Source organism: Octodon degus, unplaced genomic scaffold, assembly GCF_000260255.1.
Source record: "Octodon degus isolate 3935 unplaced genomic scaffold, OctDeg1.0 scaffold00215, whole genome shotgun sequence".
Lineage (NCBI taxonomy): Eukaryota > Metazoa > Chordata > Mammalia > Rodentia > Octodontidae > Octodon > Octodon degus.
The window spans coordinates 812,652-827,306 of NW_004524791.1; the positions used below are offsets into that span (position 1 = coordinate 812,652).

A 14,655-nucleotide genomic window follows, 5' to 3' on the forward strand; every position below is an offset into this window, starting at 1 on the left:
CACACCCACATGGCCAGCCAGAGGGGCCTCGTCTGGGACTGAGTAAGGCCAGGCGGCCTGAGACCCAAATCGAAGGTCAGGGTTCTCCCGCCCCACCTCTCTCCCTAGGGTGCTCCAAGCCACAAGGAGAAGTGGGAGTCTCCATTCGCTCCTTGGGGACGTCTTTATTTATAAAGCAAAAAGAACTTGTAAATCACCCTTGGGCCTGGGTCAGGATCTGTAAAACAACTGGTAAAAAATGGAGCAGCTCCTTTCCCAAGAAGCCCTTGTTGGTGACCCGGGGGCAGAGATCTGGGGCTGGTGTTTGTCTGGAAGCGGCCCTGCCCCTTGTTCCCAGCAGCGTCACCACCGTGGCCGTGCAGGCCCAGCAGTAGCACAGGGCTTCCAGCGGCGCCACCTGTCCTCCCAGCAGTGCTTTTGGCCAGCGTCCTGCACTCACCCTGCCACCCACTGGTCAGGGCCAGCGTCTGGGTCCTCATGCAGCTGTGAGCACATCTGCCTAGGCAGCCGAGGCCTGGATGCCGACTGAGGTCCCTGCAGGATTCCTCCTCATGCCTCAGGGTCCAGCTCTGCATCCTCTGGGCAAGACCCCGTCTCGTCTAGCCAGTCTAGGAGCAAGAGGGGTCATGTCAGGAGGGACCCATTTCCTGCATGCTGCAGCTGGGCCAGGGTCCCCTGACATCAGGCAGCCATGTCCCAGAGGCTGCAAAGGTCCCCAGGTGTTGGTCTCTGGGTTTCCCCTGCCTACGCCCAGGGTGACCCCTCAGCACCGCGGGCTCTCTAGGAGAGTGGAGGAGACCTGGTGCCCAAGTTTTATGCAGGAGTCAAAAACCAGGCAGGGGTCAAGGCCTCACTACCTGGGACCCTGAGTGCAAACAAGAAGTGCCATGGTGGACCGGCAAGATAGCTCAGTGGTCTAAGGTGCCTGCTTAGGCAAGCTTAGGCAGGCTCAGGGGACCACAGTTTGATCCCTGGCACCACATGCCACACTAGCCCCACCCTCAGGGTGGGCTGAGCTGGCCAAAAAAAAAATGAAGTGCCGTGAGGGCCCAAGCTGGGCCTGGCGTGGGGCGGGTGGTACTTGGGGTCAGGCTGCTCAGGATCCCAGGCCTGTCCTGCTATGGTTCCCAGAGGGGATGCCTGTGTCACTTTGGAGCCAGCCACCCCTGAGCTCAAAGGCCAAGAAGGCCAACCACAGACCTCGTGGAGGTCCACCTCCCCGATGCCCATGCCATATGTCTCAGAATTTAAAAATAAGAAGGGCTGGATACGGAGCTCAGAATGAAGGCCCAGGGCTTGACCACCAGGGTGACTCTGCAGTCATGAGTGTGACCCCCCCATACCTGCCAGGGGCCTGGCCCAGGGTGTGGTGACAGCAACCTCCATCCACCTAGCCTGGAGGGCAGCGTGCAACACCTACCCGAGCACCCTGCCCTGGCTGTGCCTCACCCTCCCCTGTTGACCAGTGCCAGACTCATGTCACTGCAGCTGAGCTGTGCCACCCAAGAGGGCATCCAGCCCCGGGCCCAAGGGATGAGCCCATGTCACACAGCTGAGCCCGAAGCCCGACCTCTCGGGACCTCAGTTTACTGGAACAAAAAGGGACAAAATGGGCACACAGCCCAGAGTCCCTGGGAGGCCCACATGGGCAGGCCCGCGCAGCCCAGAGTCCCTGGGAGGCCCACATGGGCAGGCCCGCGCGGCCCAGAGTCCCTGGGAGGCCCACATGGGCAGGCCCGCGCTCACACTACATGCATGCTGCTGCCGCCACTGTCACCAATACCATCGTGGCGGCTGCCTCAGACCAGGTGCAGCTGGCTCACACGTCTGCGTAGGACCAGGGCAGCACCCATTGCCCGACTGGACGATCCCATGAAGCAGCAGGCAGGGCCCGGCGGAGTGTGCATGTGTCCGCCCCACGCCCTCCCGTGCCGGGCAGGAGGCTCACCTGTGCGCCGGGTGTCCCTGGGCAGCATCAGGCCTGTGGGTGTGGGGGGTGTGACAATGATGTCAGGCACATCCAGGTGCTTGTCGCTCAGGACTGGCGCCTCGTCGTGGCTGCTGCTGGCGCTGACGCACGTCTTAAAGCCTGGGTGGGCGGCACACGTACACACATGCACAGAGACAGACATCAGGGCCGCGGGGTCCTGCTGCCAGCTGCCCGCTCAGCCCCAGCCACCACCATTCCTGCCTCACACGTGGGAAACCAAGGCACGGGGAGGTTCAGTGATCCCCGTGCAGCCTGTACAGCACCCCAGCAGGACCGACTCGAGCCCATGCGGAGACCCGCCCGGCCCGGGGCTCTGCCCACGGTCATGGCTCCCGCACATCAGCAGTGATCTTCTACTGACTAGCTGTAGGTAGTTTTACCAAGGAAACGCCGGGGCCTGGACTCATAAATGAGTGTCTCTCGGGACAGGGCTTCCTACGCTTTTCGGTACTGGCGATGGAACGCAGGGCCTGCAGGCTGAGCTCCATCCCCAGCCCTTTTAAAATCTCTTACTTCGGGGCAGTGTCTTGCTCATTTGCCTGGTCTGCACTCAAAACTGTGATCCTCCTGCCTCAGTCTCAGCGCTCCGGGACCACAGCTGTGTGCCCCATTTCCCGCTGCGCTCACAGACGGGGGCCGCTCAGGGTTTTGGCTGTCACATGTCAATCTGTGCTTTCCTAGGAAAGTGACTGCGCTGTGTGTGGCTCTGCTTGTGCGCCCACGAGGCCGCCTGGCCGCTCCCAGCTGCCACTGAGCCCGGCCACCCAGGTGCCCACAGAGCCTCCTCGGCAGCAGCTCCTGCCAGCCTCTCCCCAGTGCACGGGCCCACTCGCACCTCTGCCTCTCGTTCAGAGCTCTGCAGTCTACCCTGCCAGCAGTAGCCTGAAACCACGAATCCGCACGCCACACCCTGACTGGGCCGCCCACTAGCTCAGCTGGCCCACTCGCAGCGTTTCTCTAAGGCTGGAATTTTAGGCTGCAAAGCTGAGGCGTCTCAGGAAGGGGTGCCGAGACCAAGCGAGTTTGGGAACCAGTCATATCCACCTGTCGCCTCAATCCTGCCCCTGCCCCTGCTGAGACTCATGATGTGCTCAGAACATGAGGGCCCGGAGAGCTGGGCTCTGCCTTGCACTTTGCGAACTTAGACAAGACCAGAGGCCACTTCTGGGGACAGCTGTTCACATCTGTCAGAGCCGCAGTCAGGGAGGAGCTCCTAGGAACTGCTAATCCCGGGCCTCCTGCAGCCCTACCTGTCTCACGTCGCCTCCTGCCACCTGCTCATCTGATCCTAGACCCCCTCACACCTTGGCATTTCCTGGGCCCCAGCCTGGAACGTGCTTCCTTATCAGGTAACGAGCTCTTATGTAACCTTCAAAGCCCAGCATGACAAGCTGAGCTTTGGGGAAAATGCCTACCTGCCCTGGCTGCAGGCATCCTGTCTCCCCACCTTCCAGACCCGACCATGCCCACAGCACTCAGATCCTTCTGGCTTCCAGCTTCTGGGGTGCACACCCCACTCTTCCAACTCCCTTGCATCCACCTGGGCCAGTGAGCAGCAGGGCTTTGACTTTTGCAAGAGACAGACAGAACACTCCAGGCGCTGATGGGCCTGGCCTCACAGCCCCGGCCGTGTCCTCTTGCTGTGCTCCAGCGAGTGCTGGGCCCACAGGGAATGTGTTCTGGTGTCAGGGCTGGGCCTGGCGGGGCTGTATGACGTGGGACTGGGACCCACTGGCCTCGGCCACTCAGCCACGCCCAGCGCGGTGCTCTGATGGGCCGTGCAGCGGCAGGCCCCGGCCCAGCTGTGTGTGGTGCTGCGCTATCCCGGCCCTCTGGGAGGCTGAGACAGAAGAAGCCTAGGTATGAGCCCTGCCCAGGCAAATCAGTGGCTTAGTAAGACCCTGCCGCAAAGTAAAATAAAAAGGGTCAGGGACGTAGCTCGGTACGCGGGCCTTGCATTCATTCCCCGGTACTGAAAAACAAAATAAAAATAAAAACGTGGCCCTGGAGTCTGAGCCTGGGAGGGGACTCTGACTCAGAGTGTGGTGGCTCTTCCTCCCTGGCACGGGGAGCAGGGCAGCTGCCACACAGCAGGCGCCGAGGCCGCCCTATCCATGGTGGCAGGAGCCTCCTTGCACTGGCCCTGCACCCCTCGAATGCGCCGGCGCTCTGTAGAGCCCCTCTTCAGGCCTGTGCCGGGCTTGGGAGCTGCAGCAGGGGCAGCTTGTTACGTCTCAGCCATTGGCACGCGCTGCTGACAGGGGCTCCAGGGAGCCAGGCCCACGGCACTTGCCCTGTTTCAGTCCAGGAAGACGCCACCTGCGGATGCCTGCTGTGTGCTCTGGCACAGGAGGAGGCCCAGCGCTGGGACCAGGCCTCAGGCCGTGTGTCCCCAGCAAGTCCCAGCTGCTCTCTGGGCCTCTGGGGTGCACTGAAGCCTCGGCTCACCTGAGAGGAGCCCTGACCCCTGGGGTGAGGCCTGGGCTGCCCTGCTGGCCGCAGCTTCTGCTCACCCAGATCCCGTCACACTGGGCATCCAGGAGTCATGTCAAGGTCACCACTAAATGTACCCGTCAAGGCTCCTTGGGCTCTGATGGGCGAAGCACACTGACGCCCCGCCCCACGGCCTGCGTCACTCAGGTGAGCCGGGTCTGTGCTCCACCACAGGTGTTCCTCGTCATTCACAATATACTATTTTCTTATTCCCTTTAAAGCACAGTGGTTACGCCGGCAAACTGGGGACCAGAGAGGGCGATGGGCGCCCCACCGATGCACGGCTGCCAAGGGCACTCAGGGCTGTGCCCCCCAGAGGCGCTGACCCCAGCTTCCTGGTGACTGCTTCCAATGGGGGCCGCAGCACGCTCCACTCTACCTCCGTAGCTGGTCGTCAGCCACAGAGCTGTGGGGTGGCCAGGGCAGCAGCGGGCACCCAGGTCAACCTCAGAAACAGCCCTGGCACGGCTGCTTCTGTAGGATCAGAGCTTCAGAAGCCCAAGCAAGCTCACACCACCCCTCAGCCAACCCTGCCTGGCCCCCAAGCCTGGCTGCTGTGTGTCGGCGTGGGGGCTGCGTGTGGCCGTGTGGATGTGACCCCCTGTGCACCGCCCCACATCCCTGAAGGCTTCCAGGAAGCCCCCACTGCAGCAGGCGCTGTGAGCCCGCTCAGGCACAGGCCCTCCCAGTGCGGCCCCCAGGACTGCCTCCTTGAACCTTCAGAAACCCTGCCAGAAAGCCAGCTTCCCCTGGCCACACAGCATGGCCGCTGTGGCCGGGGCTGGAAGGCAATACGACAGGCTTCATTTGGAAGCAGAGGAGGAGAGGAGGGCGGGAGGAGCCAGGAGGGCAGGAGGGAGCTGCTCAGGGATCAGGCCGACTTTAGGGATTAGGAACCAAACGCAAGCCCTGCCTCAGACAAGGAGCTCATTTGTGTGTCGGGCAGAACTGTTATTTGTTAATTATGTGCCCGCCTTGGGCTATTACAAGCCTATTTTCTGAGAGGCAAGGCTTGGCTAGGATCCAGCCCTAGAAGGCAGAGACCTGGGCCCATGGGAGACCCTGGTGCAGGAGCCTGAGTGGGGGAGGGCGCTTGCGGTGGGCGCTGCAGCCCTCAGCCTGGGCAGAGCCAGGAGCAGGCTGCAGTGTAGAGCTGGCTGCGCCTTTGCTCCTGCTGGTGCCCGTCGTGGGCTCGGCTGCTACTCGAATCCCCGGGGAGTGTGGCCTGCATCCCACATGGCTGACTTCTGGGTCTTGGAGGGCCCAGAGCTGGGGGTCTGGCAGCCAGGACGGGGACCCTCCGCCAGGGGGACTGCAGGAACACGATGCATTCCACTCTGTGCCTCAGTTTGCTTGACTGAAATGGAGCTGTGACACTAGCCTTATGGGAATGTCACAAGTGGCAAGGGGTGTGTGGGGGCAACGGCCCAGGGTGGTCCAGCTGTGGGGGGCACAGAGGTAGGGCGCGGAGTTGGGCTGCCACTGTGCTCCCACCAAGCCGCCATCCCTTCCCAAGCAGCTGCAGCTGGCCCGTGCGCACGGGGCCTGCGCACCCCACTGTGTCTGCGCCTAGGGTGGAGGCAGGTAACAGGACAGGCTTCGCTCTTCTCTGTGACTCACCTACTTCTCATCCTGGGCCAGGCTAGCCTGAGCCTGAGACCGGGAAGGACACCATTGCCATGGCCTCTGGGGACAGGACACCATCGCCATGCTAGTGCTCAGTATGGCCCAGCCACCCAGCGGCCACTGCAGGGACAGCAGAGGACAAGGGAGACCCTGCCTGGGCATCGTGGCTCATGGGCGCCCTCTAGGGCTTCTTTGAGGAACAGCAGCTACCTGAAGCCAGGCTTGTCGGGGCTGGCATAGTTAGGGCAGAGGGGCCAGCTGTGAGCTTCTCCTTCCTCCCCTGCTACAGGGTGGATGACAGAGCCAGGTGCAGGCTTCAGCGTGGTCCCGATGGCTCGTCCCCGCTCAGGGACGTGGGCACCCTGTGCACAGCAGCCTTAGAAACACCACGGGTACTACTTGGTCCTGATGCAGGGACTCAAGCTATCCCAAGCACCCTGGGTGCAGCCTGGGCACTGACGCACAGTCACTGAGTGGGGGCCATGGCACTCCTCATTCGAGGGCAGCACCCAGAGTGCCCTTTGGGAAGCAGGGACTTGGCCTTGCTGCAGCCTCTGTGTGTCCTGGGCTTCCCACTTGGGGCATCAGTGTCAGCCCAGCAGCGAGCCTCAGGCAGGCGCGCAGGCCAGGGGCACGTGGGCCACATACCACGCGCCCTGCATGGACACCCATGAACTAGTGGTTCCCACACGGGTTTCTCTGTGCCTCCCACACTCTGCCTTCCTGGGCGCCTGTGCCAGGCTCCAGCAGCAGAAATGGAGCCTGAATCTCAAAGGCCCAGCTGGGCACCGACAGCAAGAGTCCCCGAGGCTGGGTTTTGATGACAGAGATGCGGGAGGTGGGCCATGGGAGCTCCTGCAGGGGCCCCACCAGGGGCCCACCCACCAAGGTGCAGCCACCAGGGCCAGACCACAGCCTACCCTCGCCATAGCCCCAGGGCGAGGACAAAGGCGGATCATCCACAGTGGACTGGAGATAGCTTGGCTGACCACCACCCTGGGATGGCAGGACAGGTGGAAGGGCACGGGGCAGCCACAGCAGGCGCAAGGGCCCTGGGGCAGGACAATGGCGCCAAGGTAGGGCCAGGCCAGCGCTAATCTCTCAGAGATGAGCAGGCGTCTGGAGGGAGAGGGGAGTCTTCCAAAACACAGACTGACAAATGCCTGTGAGGGTTCCAGATGCAGTTAATCTTTTTTTTTTTTTTTTTAATTCCAATTACAGGGAAAGCCTGTGTCATTACGGATGAGCTGGGGCAGCTCTGGTGGTTTTACCTTTTCAAGGCAGCCAGGGCCCAACAGAGCCGGCAGTGGATATTTTAAATCTCTTTTTAATTAAGGAAAAAGCCCCAGCTTGCGTCAGGGATGAGCTGCTGGTGGCAGTGCTGGTAGGAGCAGGGAGCTGCAGCTTGAGGAGATGGGGTGCTCAGCCCAAGCCCTTGCCGGCTGCCCCCAAGCAGTGTGCCCTCCCGCAGGGTACGGAGGCCCTGCTCCTACCACCTATCAGGGGCAACCCCTCCACTGGCCCTCGCCTACTCATCCCTAAAATGGACACACAGGCAGGTGAGGGACACATCTGGGACAACAAGCCAAGCACCCAGCAGCCCCTGGCACATGAGGCTGGGCTCCCTGGCTGGGTCGCTCTGCAGCAGGGTCCAGCCCGGCACTGCAAGAGTTTAGCAGCATCCCTGGCCTCTGTGCACAGTCACACTCCCAGCTCTGACAACCAAAGGTGTCTCTAGACAGGGCCAGGTGTCCCTGGCAGTCAGGGTTCTCAATAAAATCTGGGCTGCCTACCTGTGTTCTAGTTTAAGATGTGTTTTCACTACGTGTGCTCTGTGCAGTGTCTGGCTCAGGCAATTAGCCTGCCTTTATCTGAAATTCAAGTGTAACTGGGTGTCGTGGGGCCTCGAGGGGATGGGATGGGCGAATCCTCGGCTCATGAGACCCCTGCGCACAGCGGGCACTGATGGTAGTGGCAGCTCAGCACTGGCTGGCTGGCAGTGGGCACGGGAGCTGCTGGGCCCCTGTCCCCATTGCCCATGTACACCTGCAGGGCTGGAGGCAGCTGGCACCAGGTGACCCTACCCCAGGCCACCCTTAGCACTCTGTGGGCTGAATGAGTCTCCTCTGCTTCCTGTTGCATGGGGGTGACCAGGACTGCTATAGGCTGCCACCACCTGGGCGGGACGGGGATGCTGCCTGTGGTTTTGGATGGTCACCTCCCTCTGCAGGGCTCCTATAGGACACGTGTCACCAGGTGGGAGGGCCGGAACAGCACTCCCCCAACACACACTGACCTCCCTGAGGCCTGGCTCCCTGCAGCCTCACCAGCAGTTCCCTGATGTCCCTGGGGCTCTGCGCCACGGGCTCCTGGAGCGGGAAGGTGCCCAGCCACTGCGGCAGACCTCTGGGCACTCTGCTCCAGTGGGTCAGCTGACAGGCAGGGCAGCAGCGCTGACTTCAGTGTGCAGAGGGTGGGTAACAGGGACCAGGCTGCAGACCTGCCCTGCCGCCCTCTTGGGACTCCCCTCCTCAGTGGCCCAAGAAGCTTTGATGTCACTCCTCCTCCCAAGACCACCCTGCCAAGCCAGGTCCCGTGGGATGTCTGGTGACAAATGGCACACAGGGTGACAGCCAGGGGAGGAAGGGTGATGTCATGTCAGGGCTGGCAGGGTATGTTTCTACTTTCTGGAAACTGCGGCTCAGGGAGGCTGGGTACCTGCTGGGGTCTCGAGACAGGGCGGGAGGGCTGCTAGCCCCACGGCCACCACTCCAGCGTGCCTGGCCCTCAGAGGCTCGAATGGCTCAGAGGAGAGCCTGAGGGTCTCAAGGGAGCTGGGGGAGGCGAGGGGCACTGGAGAGCTGGGCATCCTGTCTCTTCACCTGGTGAGCTACATGCTTTATGTATGTGGATGATGCGCTTCAAAAAATTAAGCTGGCCTCAGGTTGCTGGAGTTCGAACCTCACAACTCTCCCGCTGGCCAAAAGTGCCCTGAAGGCATTCGAGGAAGAAAAAAAAAAAAAATTAAGCTGGGCGTGGAGGGGCTGCATGCCTGTAACTCCAGCACTCGGGAGGGCGGGAAGCATAGATTAAAGCTCGCCTGGGCAATTTAACAACTTCGCGACACCCTGTCTCAAAAATACAATAAAATACAAAATGGGCTGGGGATTGTAGTTCCGATCAAAGGCTCCGAGTTCAATCTCCAGCACTGCACCAAAAATACACACATACATGCACACACACGTATATACGTAGATACACACATACACATACATACTCACATATATACCAAGAGAAAATTTCCCCCAGATGCTAGTTGTCCCCCATCAGGTTGACAACAGCACAGGCTGTCACCAGAGTGGGCTCAGGCACCTCCTGTGTGGCGAGTAGGGTGGCCACGCAGCGACTTCTGGGCTACTTGCAAAGCTCTGAGAACGCCACGCTCTGCAGCCATGCTCCAGGTACTGGCCTCCCTTGCCCAGCACAAGGACAGCAACAGAAGTCCTCCTGACAGTCGGGCCAGGTTGGGCTGGGTCTGAGGGAGGGATGGCGCTGGCACAGTGCACAGTGCTACTTCCTAGAGACAGCGGGGGCCCCTTTGGCCTTGACTATCCCAGCTGCCCTCACTCAGGGCACTGAGACCCAGGCATGGTGGGCAACCAGTAACCGGTGACAGGTCCGGAGTGGTGCCCAAGGCTAAGCTTCTGAGTGGTGACAGGAAAGACAGGCTAATCCCTGGCATTAGCCATGCCCTGGCATAGTGGGAGGTGGGCCCAGGTCAGGGCACATCTGTATGGGCACCTGGAGACCCATTCCCCTCGGGGTGACCCTGGCCAGCTCTGCTGGCAGAGGCCAGGTCAGAGGGGGCTCTGGAGGAGGCTGGGGTGAGGATAAAGGTCCTCATCCCCCACGGCCCTGTCAGCAGAGCAAGCACACAGGTGGCCTCTCTACACCTGGGTGACAGTAGCCTAGGGACACATGTGGACCTGCCATCCCAGTCACATCCACCTGCTGGGAGTGGCCAGGCCTGAGAGTTTGGCCTGGCTGGAAGAATTCTAGTGCTTGTGCCCCCCAGTCCTGAGGCCACACCTCACTTCGCACTGGCCCAGTGAGTTCAGCGCATCCTGCAGGCCCTGCCCTTGTGCCCACTGCAGCCGCATCCCAGCTGCCTGCTGCTCACTGAGTCCTGACCAGGGCCTCGGAGTTTGTCCCTTGCCCAGCACGCTGTCCCACACATGCGCACGAGTGGGCAGCCAGGGCTCTGAGACTGGTGTTGGGGTCCCCCGTCTCTCCTGCATCCTGTCTGCCAGTCTGGGCCACAGTGGTCCCACGGTCCATCTCAGCTGCATGGCCAGAGCCCCGTGCTGCTCACTGCTGCCCTGGGGCCCGGGGCGATGCCTCGCACATAACAGGTCTGAAATACTCCTGTGCACAGATTCAAAGCCTCACAGGGGACTACTGCACCTCACTCCAGCCCACAGGGAAGGAAGTGGGCTCCACAGGACCCACATGGGTATGGGTCCCTGTCCCAGGCTGGGGATCAGTCCGGCAAGGCAGTGAGGTGGAGCACCTTCCGTGCATTTGCATGCTAGCCCTGCCATCCTGACAGCACCTGTCCCTGCAGGCATGGACCTCAAATGCCTGCCTGTCCCACTCCTTCACCTGTCCCTCCCTACTCCTGGCCCCATGCCAGGCCAGGGAGGTCCACACTGGTCCCCCACAGACACGCAGGTGACAGTCTCCGTGACACCACCTTCCTGACACTCCTGGGTGCAGGTTTCACCTGGGGCCAGCACACGTGGGATGCAATAAGCACCAGTGGCATGAACAGGCTGCTCGCCAGCTCTGGGCTTCAGCTGTCCACCCGCTGGAGCCCTGCATCCCTGCCACCAGGGGCAGTGTTGTGGTTCAGTTTGGGGTCATCTGGGCTGGCCTCGAGCCTCTGAAGATTCATCAGGAAAATGGGTCCCTCACAACCGGCCACAGTCTGGGTGCCAGGCTGAGCGAGGAGAGGCCCTGAGCCCCCCCAAAAGGGAGTCAGTGATGTGCTGGGGCCATCAGGGGTCCCTGCTCAGGGTGGTTGATGGTGGCTACACCCTGCCACTTCAAACCCTGCTCTCAACATCACTACACAGATCCTGAGATATCCCTAGAAACCAAGACTCAAAGCCACACCCACCAACCCCAGCAGGTCCCAGCGAGGTCATCTGTACAGTCCTGATGGTGCCTTCCAGAGGGGGGAACCTGGCTGCCCAACAGCACAGGAGGGCCCAGGAGCCCCAAGGAGTAAGGAAAGCGGGGATCCTGGTGGGGCTCTGGGCCGGGAAAGCAGAGGGAGGAAACGGAATGCAGTGGGCCTGTAGCTCACAGCAGGAGAGCCACACAGGTGTTGGTACAAAGGCTCTGTTCTAATGCAGAGCATCAGCAGTAGGGGAAACTGGCACCCGCTGTCGTCCCAGCACTCAGGGAGGCTGAGGCAGGAGGATGCAGCTGAGCCCAGCTTGGCAATTGAGTGACTCAAGGAAACCCTGTCTCAAAAGACAGCCAGGACGGGGCTGGGGAGATAGCTCAGTAGAATAAGCACTTGCCTGGCAAGTGCAAGGCCCTGAGTTCAATCCCTGGTTCTGAAAAAAAAAAAAAAAAAAAAAAGACATCCAGGGCTGGGGAAGTAGCCATCGTGAGGCCTCCAGCTTCAATCCCAGTATGGAAGCAGGCTGGGTGTGGGGCCTGTGGCCATCTGGAGCTCCTCTTACATTTTCCATGAATTAAAGCTGTTCTAAGAATGAAGTCTACTTTAAAAAGAAGAAACACCACATACAAGCCACCAAGCCAGGCCGAAGTGTCCATTTCCCCGCACCCTGGGCTGTTCCATGGGCCGTCCCAGGGAGGGGACAGCACAGAGCCCAGCCCTGGCCCGGGAGCTGGCTCCTCTGTGAGGCTGGAATTCACTGGGCCCCTGCATTTCGGCACCTTGTGATGCCAGGAGGGGCCACAACTGCAGTGAGGCCCTTGCAGGCCTGCAGACACCCAGGGTGCAGGGGCGTCCCTGGCCTTGCCACGGGCTATCTCAGCTCCAAGACACACGCAGGGGAGGTGCCCGCTCTGTGCTCTCCTTGGGTAGGGAAGTGAGCTGTGGGCCTGTGGGGCGGTTGGCACAGGCTGCAGGCCATCGGGCAGGACCAGCATCAGGTGCCCATCCCTGGTGCTGTGGTTCCTAGACTCGCATGGGCAGCAGGACCCCGGGGCGGAGGGGCTCTGACTCAGCCAGTTTGGCTGACCTGCAGGTCTCCCACAGTGGGCCTCTGGGGAGCTGCAGAGACCCCCGGAGCACCCATGCTCTCCCTCACCCGCATCCTCTGCCCCCGGCACACCGGACACCCTCCGCTGCCCCCAAGCGAGCCAGGCTCCTCCTGCTGCAGCCCACATGGCTGAAAACCCCTCTGCCCCTCCGCCTCCCCACCTGTAAGCTCACTTATGCCGTCCAGCGGCTGGGCTGCTCCTGCACCAGCCTGGTGGGGCAGGTCAGCATGGGCAGAAGGGCCCTGGGGAGGCACAGCGCTGCGCTCCCGTCCTCGGCGCTCAGAGCAGAGGGTGCTGAGCAGGCCGGAGCCTGCCCTGTGCTGCCTCTGCACGTCCCCAGCCCACGAGGGCGGCTCCAGGACAGTGACTTGTAGCGTGTTAGCGGCCTGCAGGATTCTGACGGCCTGGGACTTCCGAGCTTGACCTTCGCAGATGTCGTTATTTAAGTAATGAATACATGGCATATTGCTGTCTTAGTGGTTATTCATTGTCATTATCATTATTTAAGGATGGCCTGGAGTGCTCAGCCCAGATTAGGGGGGTGTCAGGTCCTCATGAGGGGATGGAAGGAGGTGTGGACAGACAGACCGAGAAGCAGTGCTGTGAGGATGGGGTCACCAGGCACCAAAGAAGCGGGAAACATTGCCAGGACCTTCAGAGAGGCGCCCCGAAGCATCCTAGCAGCGTGGGAACCGGCCGCACAGGTGGGGTTGTTGCACTTTCCTGGGCAGGTCTACCTCAGAGGCTGGGGGGCAGGGCAAGGCGGGGCGTGGAGGGCTGTAGGGGAGAACACCACCTCAGGACTCAGCCCAGGGCCAGCGCCATGCTTCCTGGTCAGGAAGCTCTGGCTGGGAATTGGGGTCCAACTCTAGGCGGGTGTCTAGGGCAGATTGCTTCCCCTTTGTGGCCTCAGTTTCTCCATCTGTGAAATGGAAGGTTTTGCTGGGTGAGCGAGCACAAGGTGACTTCTAGCTCGGAAAGCCAACTGGCTGGTTGGACAAGAGGTCCCGAGACCTGAGTCCTGAGGAAGAGGAGGGCGGCAGCCCATGGGAACTCCAGGCTGGCCAGCTAGGCCCTCTGCACTGAGCAGGGGTCCCCAAGAGCTCCCGGGGCCAGAGCTTGAGCCCTGGGGCAGCAGAATTCAGAGGAGAGTGGGCTGCGAGGGTCTATGCACCCATGGGAGGTGGGCCTGGGTGGGGGAAGGGTGTGCCCAGGGCCCATCTGGGTCTGCTCCTTCCACTATGACCCCCCACTCCCTCGCTGCCCACCATGCTCTCTGTCATCTGGTTCCTACCCTGGATCCAGTTGACCGTGGCCTGGAGCTTCCAAAACATGTATGCGCTGAGCTCCTCTCAGCTGCTGTCCCTTATATTTTGTCACAGCAATAGAAACTGGTGAGTACAGAACCTACGCCAGCTGTCTGGGCCCTCCCAGGCTGCCACCATGAGGTGGGCCAGCTGCACACCCCAGGGCAGCCCCTGAAGCCTCTGACTGGCTAATCGGAGCCCCCGCCTCGCCAGCTGACTGGCCACCTGGACTCTCATGCTGACGTCTGGGGTGTGCTGGATTAAAGATCACACAGATTTCAGCATCTCATGTGCCCTGTGCTTGAGGCCACTGGAGGTGTGGGTGTCCCACCGGGGCTGCACCAGCTCCCATGCAGGGGTGTGGCCAGAAAGACGCTCAGAGCGGCAGACTCAGAGTCCCCGGAACGCAGCACACAGCTGGCGCTCGGCAAACAACAGGCAGTGAGGGAGCTTCAAGGTTCACTTGATGAGCGCAGGCCCGACCCGGGGTCACCTGCCCAAGGCAGGGACTATGATAGCCAGGAGACTGCAAGGCCCCCACGCAGAGCACCCGGAGTGCTAGGCTGAGCACAGGCCTCCTGATGGGTGGCAGGACCTGTGGGGTCAACAGCCCGAAGGGACAGAGCCAGGCTGTGAACCCAGGGAAGGGCCTTGGAGCCAGGCGGGCACCATGGCTGGGGGACCTGAGCGCTGGGGCTGTGTGGGGCTGCGGCGGCAGGCGCAGGGGTCTGGGTGTGGGCGGAGCCCCTGCTCCTTGAGCCTGGGGGTCCCAGGAAATGGGAATAACAGCACCCACCCCAGGGGTTCACTCCAGTCATCGAGTCTGACCTCGCAGGACAGAGCACTGTGGGTATGACCGCGTTAAAGACCTCGAAACACCACAATGCTGGAATAGGGACACATGTCCTTAGAGGAGAAGGCAGCATCAGAAGGGGAGGA

The 14,655-nt window shown here is 61.4% G+C and overlaps 1 protein-coding gene across 1 annotated transcript in view; it reads right to left on the bottom strand.

Annotated features, from left to right (window-relative positions):
• Positions 1 to 192: 192 nt before the first annotated feature.
• The window catches only part of CUNH16orf74 (chromosome unknown C16orf74 homolog), an 18,611-nt gene continuing 4,148 nt past the window's right edge, over positions 193 to 14,655 (bottom strand). Inside the window, exons 2-3 of the mRNA XM_023705195.1 lie at positions 1,949 to 2,089; positions 193 to 608 (exon numbers count right to left, since the gene is read on the bottom strand). Of these exons, the coding sequence (XP_023560963.1) occupies positions 550 to 608; positions 1,949 to 2,089 (200 nt within the window). The 3' untranslated portion in view covers positions 193 to 549. The remainder of the gene's footprint in view (positions 609 to 1,948; positions 2,090 to 14,655) is intronic.